The 17,050-nt window shown below is 42.6% G+C and overlaps 1 protein-coding gene across 1 annotated transcript in view; it reads right to left on the minus strand.

Moving 5' to 3' along the window:
• Positions 1-17,050, minus strand: part of zzef1 (zinc finger, ZZ-type with EF hand domain 1) — a 46,739-nt gene that overhangs the window by 1,146 nt on the left and 28,543 nt on the right. Inside the window, exons 40-53 of the mRNA XM_017412572.3 lie at positions 16,701-16,981; positions 15,064-15,238; positions 14,851-14,983; positions 14,189-14,415; positions 13,793-14,101; positions 13,588-13,688; positions 13,338-13,473; positions 12,841-13,200; positions 12,617-12,760; positions 11,635-11,803; positions 11,446-11,544; positions 11,140-11,305; positions 9,414-9,564; positions 1,319-1,390 (exon numbers count right to left, since the gene is read on the minus strand). Of these exons, the coding sequence (XP_017268061.1) occupies positions 1,319-1,390; positions 9,414-9,564; positions 11,140-11,305; positions 11,446-11,544; positions 11,635-11,803; positions 12,617-12,760; positions 12,841-13,200; positions 13,338-13,473; positions 13,588-13,688; positions 13,793-14,101; positions 14,189-14,415; positions 14,851-14,983; positions 15,064-15,238; positions 16,701-16,981 (2,523 nt within the window). The remainder of the gene's footprint in view (positions 1-1,318; positions 1,391-9,413; positions 9,565-11,139; positions 11,306-11,445; positions 11,545-11,634; positions 11,804-12,616; positions 12,761-12,840; positions 13,201-13,337; positions 13,474-13,587; positions 13,689-13,792; positions 14,102-14,188; positions 14,416-14,850; positions 14,984-15,063; positions 15,239-16,700; positions 16,982-17,050) is intronic.

A 17,050-nucleotide genomic window follows, 5' to 3' on the forward strand; every position in this document is an offset into this window, starting at 1 on the left:
CCCCCCCCCCCTCATCCTTACATTGCTCTGTAATTAATGTAAACTTGTGCAATAACAAATGAGTTAAATTGTTAAAGGAATATTCTGGCCAAATTTATAAGAGCAGGAATCCTCTTTGGTCTTGACTGTGTTCTGACTAGCTGTTAGCTCATCAATATGGCCAGAATTAAACTCTGTTTCAAAGAGCTTCCTGCAATAGGCAAGGTACTTTAATTCTTCATAAAGTTCCCACAAAACCCCACTTTAAGATGGCCGGAATATCCTTTAAAATGATGTCCCTTTTTGAGACCAGAGGAACCACCACTTCAAACTCTGTTTTAGTTCAAAACCTGATCCAGAATCCCAAAATAAACAGCCTAATTTAACTCAGTTTGTTTTTCTCAACAGATGATTCCTTCTTGCACTGGAGATTTAAAGTTCACCAAGTCTTTAGTGAGATGATCAACTAAAAGCACCCCGGCTCACTTTTTTCCACTTTCCCAGCTAATTTGGGCCACTGTTAGCAATAAGTTAGTGGAACCTAAAGAATCCGTTGACTTTTTCTTTCCATGGAGGAGATCAGAGTTATTTATTTTAGAGGGTCGGCGATTTTGCTCCGTTCTCAACTTTCCGTCTGTTTGCAACATTTTCAAAACACTTAATCCTCGCTATAAGTGTCCTCCCTTACAGGCAGGTTTCCACTACAATTCCATGGTAAATATTTCCAAATTTGGACACAGGTCCGCGTCTTCAGTGAAGTCTGAATGAGAACCAAAGTCTCGCTGCTTTTTCATCATCTCGGCACTGGTGGAGCGTGCCAAGTTACCCACGGTTTTGTTTTCAACCTGACAGGTATTAGGTAACAGCTCAACAGAACCACCCACAATGTTGTTTTCACTCCCAACCCCCCCACCCCCACCCGACACACACACATCGCAGCGCTCCTCTGAACCGCCTTCGGGCTCCGCTGCTGCGTTACAGGGCCCTCGGTACGGAGGACGCTGTGGCTCGCTCTGCCACAAATACTAATGGACTGTAATTATCAAATACATTAGCCGTGAGCACGGCCCACACGCTTTGAAAAACAAGAGGGGGGGGGTCTGCGAGGTGTCAGCAGCTCTGTGATGCACTGGGAAAACGAGAGACTCCCGCTGCGAGCTGACTCACAGCAATGAAGACCGTTCAATAAGGGGGTCTGCGTGGTTAGGAGAGAGTTACATAACACTTCAGGGAGTTACCTTCAGCCGCACACAAGACACCGCTCGGGGACTGAAAGCATCTTAGGTGACCCGAGGAACTCTGCAAAAGTCTCAGGGTTCCAAAAGGGGAAGCGTCTTACCATGGCGGTGCAGCTGAGGAGATGCTCATCTGTGGTCATGGCGAGCAGGTACTCCTGGAGAATTCCCTGTTTCTGTGAAACAAAACAAATGTTAGCGGTTAAAACTTCACTATTATTCCACAAAATAAAGCCCACAACTGCCGCCTCTCAGGTCAGAGTTTTAGTTTAAGATCATTTCATGATGAGAAACGGTGGAGTTGTAGCTGTTTGGGGTCAAATCTTTTAAGTAAAGTTGATCATTTGTAGAGAAACATCTGATTCAAGAGGTTTTATGACATATGCTATTTGGCAGACACACATACGCATTTGAAGACGAGAGCAAAACCGGAATTGTCTGCCTTCACCTTTCGGCAGCAGGGGAGAGCTAAGTACCGTCTCAACCAAAGCACATCTACAGGGAGAGATGTCTTACATAAACACAAAGACTCGAGTAGCAGGTAAGGCTTACAGCGAGGGGGACTGGGCTGGAACCGGCCAAATGGAGCTTTTACTGCTCTACAGACACAGTCCAGAGTCTGGACTGGAGAAGGGAGGGGGGTGGGGGTGGGGGGGTGATCACAGTACTAAATGTACAGTCAGCAGTGTGTGACATGCTGATTTCTAAATATAAAGTTCACTTCCTGGGGTGAAGAGTTCACCGAATCGGAAAGAAAAAGAACCAATGCTTGAAAGTTTCAAACAAACTTTGTGCAGGACCAGGATCAGACCTAATATGGTCACACTGGACTGAAGGATGTGGGCAGTTCTAATTTACTTGCACTAAATGTGTTAAACCTGACTCAGCATCCATACGACGGTTTCCCTGTTTTACAGACAGTTTTCTGAAACAAACTACTTTTGCATACTTGCTGCTGTTTTGGCTATTCATATCTGAAAACATTCAGCTCATTCAGGGGATGGGTGCTATGATGATGGTTTGTGGGATTTTTAGAGTTTTCAAAATATTTAACTATGTTCAAAGTTTCCCCACCGTAATCTGTTGCGATTTCTTTCCTTCCTTTAAAAAAACACTGTTTTCTTTGAAACCTGCTTTAGCTTACTTGTTACTATTCTGCTGCTTTTAGCAAGACTTTCTCTACTTTTAGTTTTAGCTAATCTTCTGCTTTTAGCTTGAACAACTCTGTTTTAGCTTCTTCAGCAACTTTCTTTTTGTTTTGGAGGATAGTGACAGCTGATATAGAGCTGCTGATGGAGGTTCTCAGTATCTACCATGAATTTCTGGATTAATATTTTAAAGCATAACTTTGCCTTTAGTACTGCTATTTAAAAATATAAAAATGAAAAAAAAAAAAGCTGTAGTACAGTTATCTTGTAGAGTATTTTTTCCCCCAAAACATAACCTATATGACCCTTTTTTTCTCAACATTACTATTATTGTTTCTCAACATAAGATTTAATCTAAACCCCTGGAAAGAAAGGCGGTGGGCGACGTGCATTCCTTCAAGGATCACTCGGCGTTTAGTTTAGACTACATCCAGCTGAATGAAGTCGCTGGGACAAGTCACGGTGCATCTTTGCAGAAACAGGGCTGCAATGTCCATGAAGGACATCTCGTGTGAAGCTGTGAGTACTGCTACTGCCCCCTGCTGTTTGAAAGCACACACTGCTCCTCATGAGCTCCTCTTTTTGTGAAGCCGAGCAGCAGCAGATGGGACCAGAAAATCTGTCCTATGCAACAAGTTGGCTCAGCTGATGGAGTTGTTCTGACAGATCGGAGGCTTCAGGTCTCGCCGGGTATAAGACAGGTTGTGCTTTTCAGAAACTGTTGGGCTCGGTTGCGTCTGCAGATGGGGAAACTCCTGGTTTACGACGCACTCCGATTCCTGAGATGCACCTCGATAATTTAAGACGAGGGGATATAAAAAGAGAGAGGGAGAGAGAGCGCACGCTTGCATACACATCAGATCTTAGCGAGCATCTCCACCTCCGCTGAGCAGTGTGCAGGGAGCCTGTGTGGCACGGTGCCGTCAGGCAGATGGCATGGCTGGGCTCTGGCACTAAGCCAGCGCAGAACAGGTGGGCTGAGGGACAAACATGGTCATCTTACAGAGAGACGGATAAACAGAGAGGGAAAGGACAGAGGTAAAAAAGGAAATGTTGACTAAATTCTCCTCTCGCCCCTATTGGCATGTACCGAACAAGATGTCCCAGGAACAAAAAAAAAAATAAGCTGAACAGAAAAGAGTTGTGTTTGTGTTGAATCTTTGTATCGTTTGTCAGGACAGACTTTACAGGTTAAATATACAATCAACAACCAAAACAGCTGAAGTGTCACCTAAACACACCTCCAAGCCACATTTTATTTCTGTTGAAGTAAGTTTCTGTGTAAAGATTATAAATAATAACTTTTTTAACGACCTCAGTTTAGAGAAACAGACGAGCGAACATTTAGTCTGAACACAGCTGAGACCAAAGTGAACTGCTGCCATCTTAAATCAATGGTGATCACCATTTTATAAACCTATACCTCTCATTATATTTTGTATTCTACAAATATTTTGCAAGAAATATTAATTGATTCTTCCTGTATGTAATCCCTGGATGCCCTGACAACAGTTTATATTTGGAAATTAAAGGCCGAGCGTTCCTTGAAGGAACACGTATCTCCCACTGCTTTTTACGCCAAACTTTTAAACTGATTTAAACTTTGAACTCATTTTATGGTCAAAAAGGGACAGACTTAAAAGCATTTGATCAAACCTTTTGGACCCAAAAGGTTGGATCAAAAACCTCTGGCCACAGTCTTTTAGCTGTGGCAGCCATCTTGAATTTGGTTCGTAAAAGTCCATCCAGAGATTTGTGAGATATTTTGTTAACAGAGCTGTTGGAAATAGTTAATGGGAAAGTTTTAAAAAAAGATTTAGCGCAGTCAGTCAGTGTTCAGTGTTGGGGAATGGATCTCAGCTACCACCACACCAACTTTTACCCCAGGATCTGTAAATTTGACAAAATTGTAGTCATTTCTGTTTGCAAGGGTTGCTTAGCTATGGCAGCCATCTTGAAAGGGGATGACTTCAAAAGTTAACCAGTTATACTAGTTAGTTAGTTAGTTAGTTTAAACTTTATTGTCATATTGCATGCACAAGGTGAATACAAAACGAAATTTCGTTGCACACAGCTCAGGACCGTATTTTGAGCTTTCAAAAAATACAGTATAAAAATATGTATATAAATATAGAGAATATAGAGTGAAGGAATGACAGTAAAAGAGTTATAAGTTATAGAGTTAAAAGGCAGATATAATGTGGAGACCAGATTTTTAAGTGCAATACGGTTGGGAGTTCAGCAGTCTGATGGCAAGTGGAAAAAAGCTGTTTCGGAACCTGGATGTCCTGCACCGGATGCTTCGAAACCTCTTTCCAGAGGGCAGCAGGGAGAACCATCCATGGTGTGGGTGAGAAGGGTCTCTGACGATGTTTCGGCCTCGGGACACGCAGCGCCGGGATGAAAGGTCTTGAACGGAGGGAAGGGTGGCCCCGACAATCCTCTCTGCTGTCCGCACCACTCTCCTCACGTTCTTCCAGTCGGAGACGCTACAACCTCCACACCACACAGAGAGGCAGCTGGTCAAAATGCTCTCTATGGTGCTTCTGTAGAACGTCTTGAGGATAGGTGGGGGCAAGTATGCTCTTCTCATCCTCCGCAGGAAATACAGACGTTTCTGTGCCTTCTTGACCAGAGACGCGGTGTTCACAGTCCAGGAGAGGTCGTTAGTGATGTGCACCCCCAGAAATTTGGTGCTGCTGACCACCTCCACAGCCGAACTGTTTATGAGCAGTGGAGCGTGGCTGGGCCGATTTTTCCTGAAGTCGACGATCATCTCTTTAGTCTTGTCAACATTCAGGATCAGGCTGTTCTCTCTGCACCAGACTACTAGCTGCTCCACCTCCTCTCTGTAGTCCAGGTCGTTATCATCTGTAATGAGGCCCACCACCATTGTGTCATCCGCGAACTTCACGATGTGATTGGTGGCGAACCTTGGGGCGCAGTCGTGTGTCATCAGAGTGAATAGCAGAGGACTCAGGACGCAGCCCTGAGGGGAACCTGTGCTGAGGTTGATGACATCGGAGGTGTATTGTCCGATCCGGACTGATTGTGATCTGTCGGTGAGGAAGTCTAATAGCCAGTTGCGCAGGCGGTTACTGAATCCCAGGTGTCCCAGTTTTTCTGCCAGATACTGTGGGATGATTGTGTTGAACGCTGAGCTGAAGTCCAGGAACAACATCCGCACATGACTATTCTTCTTTTCCAGATGAGCCAGGCTCAGGTGAAGGGTGGAGGAGATAGCATCCTCAGAAGAGCGGTTTCGGCGGTAGGCAAACTGGTACGGGTCGAATGTGGGGGGGAGTCTGGAGACGATATGTTCTTTTACTAGTCTTTCAAAGCACTTCATCATAATGGGAGTCAGTGCTACAGGCCGGTAATCATTGAAAGAGGTGACTTGAGGTTTCTTTGGCACCGGAATGATGGAGGCAGTTTTTAGACAGGCTGGCACTGTAGCTTGGTATAGTGAAGTGTTAAAAATGTCTGTGAGGACACCAGCCAGCTGACCTGCGCATTCCCTGAGCACCCGCCCAGGTATGTTGTCAGGGCCTGGGGCCTTGCGTGGGTTGACTCTTTTCAGAGTCTTTAACACCTCGGTCGTGTCCAGGCAGAGTGGCTCCTCTTCCTGGTGGGGGACAGTTTTCTTTGCCGGAGTGCTGTTCAGTGACTCAAATCTTCCAAAGAAGTTATTGAGTCCATTTAAAAAGTCAGCATCAACTTCCCCCACTGTGGGGGAGGATGGATTGTAATCTGTGATCGCCTTAATTCCCTGCCACATACTTCTGGTATTGCTTGTGTCGTGGAAGAACTCCTGTATTTTCCGACTGTGGGTTCGCTTTGCTAACCTGATAGCACGGTTCAAGTTGGCTCTAACTGACCTCAGTGCCTCCTTGTCGCCAGACTTGAAGGCTGAATTGCGTGCTTTTAGCATGTCCCGTACCTCCTTAGTCATCCAGGGTTTTTGGTTGGCCCGGGTGATAATGTTCTTAGTGATGCTGACGTCGTCTGTGCACTTGTTGATGTAGGCTGACACAGTCATGGCGTACTCATCAATATTGGTCTGGTCATTGCAGGTGGCTGCTGCCTTGAACATTTCCCAGTCAGAGCACTCAAAACAGTCCTGAAGTGCCTCCATGGCCCCCTCAGTCCACATTCTCACCTGCTTCACCATAGGTTTTGTTCTGATCAGCAGGGGCTTGTATGCAGGAGTTAGCATAACAGATAGGTGGTCTGAAGAGCCAAGATGGGGGCGGGGGGCTGCTCTGAATGCTTCTTTGATGTTGGTGTAGGCCAAATCCAGAATATTTTCTCCCCTGGTTGGAAAATCCACGTACTGGTGGAAGTGAGGGAGAACAGTCCTCATGTTGGCCTGGTTGAAATCCCCAGCAATGATGAAAACGCCCTCTGTGTGTGAGGATTGCAAATGACTGATGGTCCGGTATAGAATACTCATAGCCTCTATAGTATTAGCACTGGGGGGTACATATACTAGATACTACTATTAGATGTACTTCCTGGGAGTTTCATTCAAATCCATCCAATAGTTTGTCCATTTGTCTGTAGCACACCCACACATTACTGCCTTTAGGCGATAATAACCACAGAATTCCATGTAAATAATTGTGCAATACAAATCTGATGACAATGTAATGGTTTATAAATTGTGTTCACATGAACTTCTATAGAAGTCTGGAGTCGTTTCAAGATGACAGAAAACCACTTTAGTCTTGGCTGCGTTTGGACTAGCCGTTAGCTCATCAGTCCTGTCAGAATTAGGCTGAATTTTCCAAACTGAGGTCCTTCAAGAAGCCATCTACAACAGGTAAGGTATTATTTAAACATAACTTTTATAGTAGAAACCCATTTCAATATGACCAAGCTACTCCATTAGGTTTAGTTTTATGGTCTGGATGTGACTGGCACTTCCTGGCTCACTTTAGTCTTCCTGTTGGGTTAATTTGACCTCTGTTAGGTGGGTGCACCCCGGGCAGCTACATATGTCTCAAACTACATACATGCATTGAGTAAACTGACTTTATGGAGCAAAATGTTTTGTTCTCTAACTACCGATCCCTGATGAAAAGGAATGTTCTATAACATTTGGTCTGGTGAAGAGGAGACTGAGTGATGACTGAATCAGTGGATTGAAGCACCAGAGAGCCCCTCACTCACCACACCAACTGCTTAAAAAGGTATGATTACAGGGGTCATTAGCCAGACACACGGAGGTGTATTATCTGACACTATATTGGTTGTACTAAGTTCCTCTCCTTGGGGGAACAGAAGATACAGACATAACATTTTGCTTTGGCAGTTTGCAGATCTGAAGCATTCAAGTGTGTAATAACCTAAAGGAGAAAAGATGGTATTGTTGCTGCAACAATAAAAAGTAGTGGGACTCAATTCCTCCCCAAAGATATACAACACTGATAAGGTCAAACAGAGGAAGACTATGTGTTCCTAGTTTTTCCACATGCTGCTTCAGCATTGTGGTTCAGATTTGTTTAATTAAATAATGACACAATATTTCTAGTATTTAGACAACCTTCAGCTTTGTTTGGAGGCAGCAGTGGCTCAGGAGGTGGGGGTTCGTACTGTAACCGGTGGGTTGCCGGTTCAAACCCCCGCTCCGTCCATCTCAACGGTTGTGTCCTTGGGCAAGACACTTCACCCGCCTTCCCTACTGGTGGTGGTCAGAGGGCTCGGTGGCGCCGGTGTGATGGCAGCCTCACTTCTGTCAGCAGCTGTGGCTACAGTTAAGAACTTTCAATGGGTGGATGACTGATTGTAGTGTGAAGCGCTTTGGGGTCCTTGGACTAGATAAAGCGCTATATAAGTACCATTACCATTTGATTGCAGCACACATTTGAGTGTGAAGTCTTTGTCATGTTTCACAGTTTAATCTCGACCAAATTAACACACTGCAACCTCTTTTAGCAACTAGGCTTATTTCTAAGTGTTTTCTAAGTCTGCACAGCTGTTTAGTCCTTTAACCGCCTTCCATCCGAAATGTAAAATTGCTCTCACTTTCTTATTTATACATTTCCATATATGAGAACGCATCAAAGGGGGTGGATCCAGTTAAGACTTAACACAGAACATTATGTTTCAGTTCTTGACAATATTTCAAGACTCCTTCCCTTGTTCCACGACCTACAGCGTGGGTCATGAAACCCCTGATCTATACTCTGTTGAACTTTCAGCTAAAAGCTCTTTGAGGATGTCCTTGTTGGTGCTAAAAACACTAATTTATGTGTGCTAAATGTGCCATATTTTGTAAATGCAACAAAACAACTACAAATTATCTTTGTGTGAGGCTGCAAATAAAGTTCTGAGAAATCTGTTTAGATTAAAATCTTACCCAAGTTGCCTGTTATGGGTGGACAAATCATGAGATGGTTCATGCTTGAAAGATTCATACTGGTGTTACTTACAAACAAATTTCTGTAAAAATGCTCAGGTACAATGGCTGATCTACAACTGTTTGTAAAGGCTGTAAATCTGTTAATTTTTTGGAAAGTGATGAGTACACTTCGGACAGCCTCGGTGGTAAAATAATGCCTGGATGTGAACAGAGTCAGAGGGAGAACAGTGAAATCAGACACAACAGGTCAAAAGAGAAAAAATGAAGTTCTTCTTCCTTCTTCTGGAGAGAAACTGGCTAGAGGAGAGTTGACAGAAGTCGAGTAAGTTTGGGGGAGGAAATCGAGCGGTGGAGAGCGTTGAAGCAAAACTCATACAGATGAGCTGTGCCGAGATATTCCAAACTACTGATTGCCAAATACATAGTAAACAAAGGCGAGGATTAATTGCTGTTTTTTAACACAATTTTTTACAAAGACCCTCATGAGTTTGAGTAACATAAACCCAAAACAATTTTTTAAAGAATTGTGTTAGAAGCATACAACTTAAAATCCAAAACAATGAAAAATCTAGTATTTTCACTGCTACTATGGCCTTAAATTTCACAAGAAAATTTGCTTCCTTGAAAGCAAAATGTAAATAAACAGGAGGGGGCTTAAATCGCATACAAACATACAAATATACTCACAATGGCACGAGCCTCAGCGATGAAGAAGAGCTCAGTGAGGGCTCTGTGCAGAGGCAGCAGCACAGTGATACTGGTGGGATCCTGGTTCAGGTTATTTTCCATGGACATAAAGAGCTGCCACAAAGGTCGAAGCAGCGTCAGATCACAAGCTCTGAAGGACAAAAACATGGAAGAATAAATATAATAAAGCAAACAATAAAGAGACAACAAAAAAGCAAGCTTTACTGATATTGAAAGTTTCATGCATAATAATGCAAATTCTAACTTATACATCCCTGAGAAGATGTGTAGATGTATTTATTGTTTGAGGCGCTTTCTTGATTTAAACTAAACAATATAGTTTCAATCTGAACTCTCATGCAAATCACCTGCATGACCTGAGGAACTGTCAGGGTTCTTTGTTGGCTGGTCCACATGAGAAATGCTTTGGTCTCATGCGTGGAAACGCCTTTCATGTGAACCAGGCCAACAAGACGCTTACAAACCCTCAGGAAGGATGGAAGGGAGAGTGATTTACATGTTGGTTCAGACTGCAAAAAACAGAGCAGCTCAACACAGTTCAAAAGCTTGGAAAGTCTGAACTGAGACTCCTCAGATTAGTGGTGAAATATCCACTAAATACTTTTTCAGGCTGCATGTTAAAAAACATCCAGCTCCTGTGTCAACATCTCATCCTTAAATTTAAGTCAAGTCAAGTCAAATTTATTTATATAGCACTTTTCAACAACAGGGCAGTACAAAGTGCTGTATAACATGCAAACATAAAAATACAGTCATAAAACACACACACAACGATATCGAAAGTATAGAGCTAAGCATATCTAAAACACTAAACAAGACAAAGTCGTACTAAAGATAAACCAAAGATAAATTGAGGAGAACCAAACTACAATATAACATAAACTAAACTAGAGTTTAAAAACGTCAGCCGAACAGAAGCCATGAAAACACACCCAATTTAAAGTTACATAAAAATACAGAGTAAGACTTATCTAAAACAAGTCATACTAATAATAAACTAAAAATAAAAATAAGCTGAGGAAAACCAAACTAGGATATAATGAAAGTGAACAGAAACTAGACTAGGATTTTAAAAAATCTCAGTTAATGAGACGTCATAAAAACTGAATTTCAGATACCAAAGGCTAACTAAGGGTACCGATGGCCAGCTAAGAGTTAAAAACATTTTAATAGTTTAATAAAAGGTCTATGTGGTAAAAACTAAGATAAGTAAAATAAAGGTACTGTAAGGCTAACTAAGAGTACCAAAAGCCAGCTAACAGATACGTTTTAATAGAAACAAGATAAACAACTTAGATAAAACTGTATATAAAAAAGTAAATACAATGAAATAACAGAAATAAAAGAGAAGAGTAACACTAAACATGACAAAGTGTCAAGTCTGACATGCATTATTCTAACACATACACAGTATAATAGAAATAGAAGAATTTTGGTTCAGTCTGTCTACATTTGAGCTTTCGTAATGTCTTTGTCATCTGTTTGCCCTTGTGACCAAATGATGAATTAGTACAGCTGCTGACATGTAAATTCCTGAACTCCAAGGTGACAACCAGGCCATTTATGCAAAACCTACAAGCAGGTGTGTCTACCTCAGGAGAAGTCATGCTGTCGAGCTAAACAGCATTTTTACCAGAACTAGCTTTGGTCCAGATAGATGAGACCTGTGAGAAACGAGGAAATGTTCAAGCAAAGCCGGACTTACGTCTGGGACTGACACTGCAACAGACGGAACAATAAGTGAATGGCTTTAAGGCGCTGGTTTCCGGTCTGACGACAGGCCACGCCCACTTGCCACTCCCAGATATCGGCCAGCGGCAGGTTACTGAGCACATTCTCGTCAGCTAACATTTGCTTGAGTATCTCAAAACCTGACGAGAGACGAGCAAAAGTCCACAGAGCATAACAGATGATTTATTTCAAACTGTAAAAGTTGATTTCAGTAGTTAACTCTGTGAATCAGGTTATAAAATATAAGAAGGATGGTTTTTTTTGTTTAAAAGTGAATCACCTGTCTGAAAACGACCCCTGTGGCCTCCTGTGACTGTGAACTTGTAGCCCCACTCTGTGTTGCTCATGTCTGACATAAACTTGTAGTAGAGTGTATCACCTGAGAGGAACACAATTTCAGATTCAATTTAACAGTAAAACGGTTCCAGATTCAAACCAAAATTGAAACATTTTCAATAAGTGTCCTCACCGGGGATTTCAAAGTCGGACCATCTCTGGGGAGATCCACTGAAGTTGTGAACGTCCTGGAGGAAATCGCTGCTGCTGGACATGATGAGCTCATCGCAGCCTTCCTCCGTGTAGCAGCGCGAGTCAAATTTTACAGACAGGTAGATGGCCCCAGGGATGTGCACCTTGTCCTAAAAGAGAGACAGAATGAATGTGACAAGACTTTTAAAAACCAAAAAAAAAAAACCCCAACTAGAACATTTCTGAAGACATTTTGAAGAGGAGCCAACGCAGCTACTGCCCGAAACTCCAACATTCATCAGCTATTTTCCTATGGGATGTCCTTTTGAAATAATCAAAGCTGACAAAAATGCAGATGTGTTGATCTATGAACTGTACAAGAAGTGTAAAGAGAACCATGATCAAAAGAAATGTCAAAACTGCTGCCAGTAGCACCATAGGGTCACTATGGTAACCACACACCATGTGTCTGTCACATCCTGACAGCACCATTAATTGGACAGGCAGACAGGAAACTAGGCCTCAGACAAACAGTAACTGTGTGAAAACTGAGTCATTTAATGGCAGTAGTGTCTGGTGGTTACTCTGGTCCATTTTATCAGTCTGCAGTGTTTGATGGAGGAGATTCGACAGGTTAAAAAGGCCCTTCACTTCCAATTTTGAAGAGAAAATTCTGAGCTCAGATACAATGAAAATCAGTGGTAGTTTAAACTTGTTCCATGGTAAAACTTTCAAAAACCATTGTTTTGTTTGTTTTTTTTCCTCCTAAATCTGCTGGCGAGTAGCATTAAAAATCACAACAGAAACGGCAGAATACTGTCTTAAGAGCAAAAAAGGTGCTTCAGTGTTTATGTTTTGACATCCTTAATTAAGAAAGGAAAGAGATTTAGTTAAAAGAAAACATAATAGGAAATATTGTTGATATAAATGCTCCACAACATATAATTAGTGTAGCTCAACTGTCCTGAAACAGTTGTACCCACCTCAAAGTTGGTGTTGTTGTCATATGGGTGTTTGGATTCTCTGACCTGCACAGCCATACCTGGCTCCTCCATGAACTGACAGGCTGTGAGGGACAGACTGCTCAGCATACTCTGGTTGCAGCCCTTCAGCACCCTCTGGAGAATCTGATTATCAACAGAATATCATCACATTAACATTGAATTTTCCTCTTTCAGACAGTACGTCAGACTCTTCAATCCTCCACCTTCTCCCAGAGAGTCCTCTCCTCCAGCTGCATCAGCATGTCCAGGATGTAAGCCATGTGTGAGGCCCCGTTCAGCTCCAGGGCCTCCTCGCTCAGCAACGACCCCGCAGGCCAGTTGGCCAACAGCAGGGCCAGCACGTGGCGAGAGTACAGCGTGGCGATGGCCTGGTTGACCTTCACCAGGTACTGACGGACTGCCCGATTGCTGCGGACGTCCAGGTCTTTGTGCAGCAGAGCTGAGCTTTTGGAGCGCCTCTGCCTGGCATAGCTGAGCTGTAAGTCGCTCTCTGAATTGGTGATAAGCTTCTGGGCCACTACGTTGAACTCTTCTGTGGCTTTTTCACAGTGACTGGGTTTTGACTGTTGGAAAAGAGCAGTAATGAGGACACAAGAAAAACACATCAGTTTCAAAAACAGCTTCAAAACATCTAAAATTTTGTGCTTTATCGTTTGTAAACGGTCCTAGAATCAGCTAAATCAGGGCTGAATCGACGTACCATGCAAGACACCACTATCATGTCAGTGTCCACAGCCTTGGAGTTCCTCTCATCACAGCGAAGCCGCCTGGAAGGTTGCCACTTCTGAGCAAGAGTTCGAATTGTCTCGTCTGTTTTTATCTCCTCTCCATCAAATCTGAAAATAAGACAATTTAGTTTGTAAGATTGCGAGATTATAAAACGTGACCTTTATCTCAATGAAACGTATGAAAAGAATAAATAAAATCTAAAACAAGTTCTTGATGCTGACCTTTTCTGCACCTCGAGGAAGAAGGAATCTGTCCTTTTCATCTGCAGCTCATACATGGCTCGCAGGATTGGCAGCGGGGCGTTTAAGGCATCATGGGTGATCTGCATTAAAAAAGGTAGGAGGGGGAAAAAAAAAAAACTTAAAAAAAGATTTTTGCAGCTTATTGCATTTTACTGTTTGTATTCTGAAAGGGTTCTCTCATCACCTGGAAGCAAATCTTTGTCTCCTCATCAAGACCTTCTAATGGGTCTGGCTTGTTGATTTCAGTGTCGTCAGCGCCGCAGCTCGAGTGGTCCGAGTCATGCTCCTTGTCCTGCTCTCTTTGGTCTCGCTCAGGGTCTTGAGCCATGGAATGTATTTCTCTCTTGGAGGAGTAAAGCATGATGGAGAGGATCTCCAGGTCTCTCAGCAACCACAGCTTGCTGAAGCCGGTCCCCTTGCTGCACTTTCTCACCAGCAGCTGCATCAGCCCCGACTGTTGGATGGCCTCCTGAGCCTGCTCCACGCCGTGTTTCTACACAAAACAGCGACATGCAATAAGAATGATGAGTGGAAACACACAAACTCTCCTCCCTGGAGAACTCTTGGGGCAGTTAGTTACCTTGAGAGTGTTGTAGAGGCCTTTAAGAGCCAAAGACAGAACCCAAGACGCCTCCACAGCGTCAGCAGAGCCATTATCTTGGCTTGTTTGTAAGAGGTGGCTGATAATGGAGGTGAAATTGCTCAGGTAGCGGCTTAGGAAGGTTTTTTGGCAGCCCTGACTCACTGTCTGTGCCGGGAGGCTGGCTGTAGTGGAATCCTGAGACTGGATGAGTTGGTAGTCCTTCACTGTGGGAAAAACAAAACGTGTATCAACACCATGCTTACAGTGGATGGCAAAAGTATTCACCCCATTGGTTTTCCTTAAGTGTTCTTGCCTTACAACCTGGATATCACCTGAATCTTAATTATAAACAAGAATTCTACCAAAAAGCTTCAATTTAAAACATAACTTCTTCTAAATATTTCTAAAAAAAACATAAAACTGAGAAGTGGTGCATGCATACGTCTTCACCCCCTCTACTTTGAAACCCCTACCAGTATCTCCAGAAGCTGCATAACTAATTAAATAAGATCCATTTGTGAGCAATCCAAGAGTCACACAATCTCAGTATAAATACACGGTCTCTCTCAGAATCTACACCAGTTCAACGTATCTATGCAGTGAATACTTTTGCAACCCAGTGTATGGTGTGTTTGGTGGCAAAAGTTAAGTTCTATAACCTGTTTTTCTCTTGCGTGTTTTGACATCCACCACCGCAGCGTGATTCTTTTCTGTGAAGTGTTTGAGCAAGATCATGTTGTGTTGTTCATTAGCGTTGTCGATGAACACCGTCTGAGTTCCCACGCACAGCACCTGAAGGACACACAGAGGGGTCACGACAAGAGTCACAGAGCCCACTCAGGCTCACGGCGGTGGGAGATTTCGCTGCCTACCTCAGGGAAGCCCACCAGCACCAGCAGGGTGAAGAGGTTGGTGCGTTTCAGTGTTTGCGGAAGCTGCTGAATGCAGTGATCTGTGAAGGCAGCGATGACCGTGCTCCACTCAGGGCAAGCGTTCAAACTGTCCAAAATGTCTGCCACTGTGCATGCCCAGTCCAGGCCAATACGGCTGCAAAACAAGGCCACAAAAAATAAAACATTTAGGATAATTGCTTAGTGCAATATATGCTTGGCATAGGCTGCGCAAATCTTAAAATATCCTTTACCACACAGAGGATTTACTCAGACCAAAAACAAAACCTGTTTTGCTAAAAGTACAAGTTAACAATAATACTGATATCCACACACTGCACCTCAGGCTACAAGATGGATGTTAATGAACTGTTACCACAGCATGTTGAACAGAAAAAAAAGGGCACTCACAAAACTCTACAGTAAACAAGGAGTAACTATGAAGGCATATTTCAGCCATTTTGCTGTGATTAATTACTTTACCTGTTCTAAATATCATTTTTAAACAGCCTTAGTTTGAACAGAGTTTAATTCTGACAAACTAATAGCTAGTTTGAACCAGCTAAGACCAAATTGTTGCCATCCTAAAACATGTCCAGTCTCCAAAATATCATAGCAACTTGAGTGAACACTATTTCATAGAGCTTTAGACTATTTTTGCAGGAAGTGTTCCAGCTTGTTGCTGCTGCTATTTGCACTTTCAAAAAAACACAGATAACTATGCAAATACATACAGTCTAATGCTAAATTGAAGGTGGTGCAAAGATTTTAAAAAGTGCTCAAAAGAATTTTCATAACATTTTGAAGATTGTAATTATTTTAGGATGGCAGTAATCTGTTTGGTTCAAGATTTTATTCAAACTATTTGTTAACTCGTCAGTCCAGTCAGAATTAAACTATTTCTGCAAACTGAGGCTGGTAAACAAGCTATTTATAACAAGATATTATCACTTCAGAATCACTTTGGCTGAAATATCACTAAGCTTTTCCATGAATCACCATCAGTTTGATGATAAACTAACAATGTTCAGAAGGCTGAAGTAAATAATACACTTCAAAACGCTTGATCTATGCTGAAGACCACTTAGCAGAGGTTATTTGATACTTTTTAAGTGTTACTTTTGGTCTTTCATCATGTTCATTGGACATTTAATAGGTATTACCAAAAGTTAGTAGTGGGTGATAATAAAGGAGCATAAATTGGAATATAAGAGTTAATCAGAAAGGAAAAACAGAACAATGTTAATGTCAATAATTTCCATTTTTCTATTCTTCCTGAATGTGTTATCTATTCATACAGAATATGACAGATAAGAGGAAAATAGTCTTCAGTTTACACAGGTACATATGGCTTATTTACTTTCACAACATTTCATTTAAACTATATTATTGAGGAACAAAATACAGTTTGTATTTAAAGGTGAAGCACACTGCTGTTTTTTGTTGTGTAATTATACATATGAAAACACAAAATGACTAAATTTTATACAGTTTCTTATCTGAGGATGACAACGTGTCAAAATAAAGAATGATGACGGCAGTATTCATATTTTCATCTGTGCCATTATGAACTTTAATCCATAAAATAAAGTGAAGTGAAATGTGTTCCCTTCTTGTACCTGTCTAAACAGACAGCTCCAAGGCTGAAAAGCAACTGGGTGGTCTTCCAGCCCGGGGTGTCTGAACACACTGCCTCTCCCTGAGTCAGCAGGTCGTATTTGTCAGCCAGAGCCTCTGTGAAGGCGGCGTCGGCTTCTGCTGGAGTGATCCGGAGGAGCAGCTGACCCAGGAGTCCCAGGATTAGGTGGTAGGTCTCGTTCAGAGAGCCGGCGTTGGAAATGACCGCCCTGTAAAGCTGTGGCAGGATGGAGCTCAGGCTGGGCAGAGACAGCGTGCTGCCCTGAGGACACAAGGGAGGAAATTTTTTTATCTGTAGTTTTATCTGTAGATAAAAGGAAAATGTCAGAGA

The sequence above is a fragment of the Kryptolebias marmoratus genome, linkage group LG13, assembly GCF_001649575.2.
Source record: "Kryptolebias marmoratus isolate JLee-2015 linkage group LG13, ASM164957v2, whole genome shotgun sequence".
NCBI classification, from domain to species: Eukaryota; Metazoa; Chordata; class Actinopteri; order Cyprinodontiformes; family Rivulidae; genus Kryptolebias; species Kryptolebias marmoratus.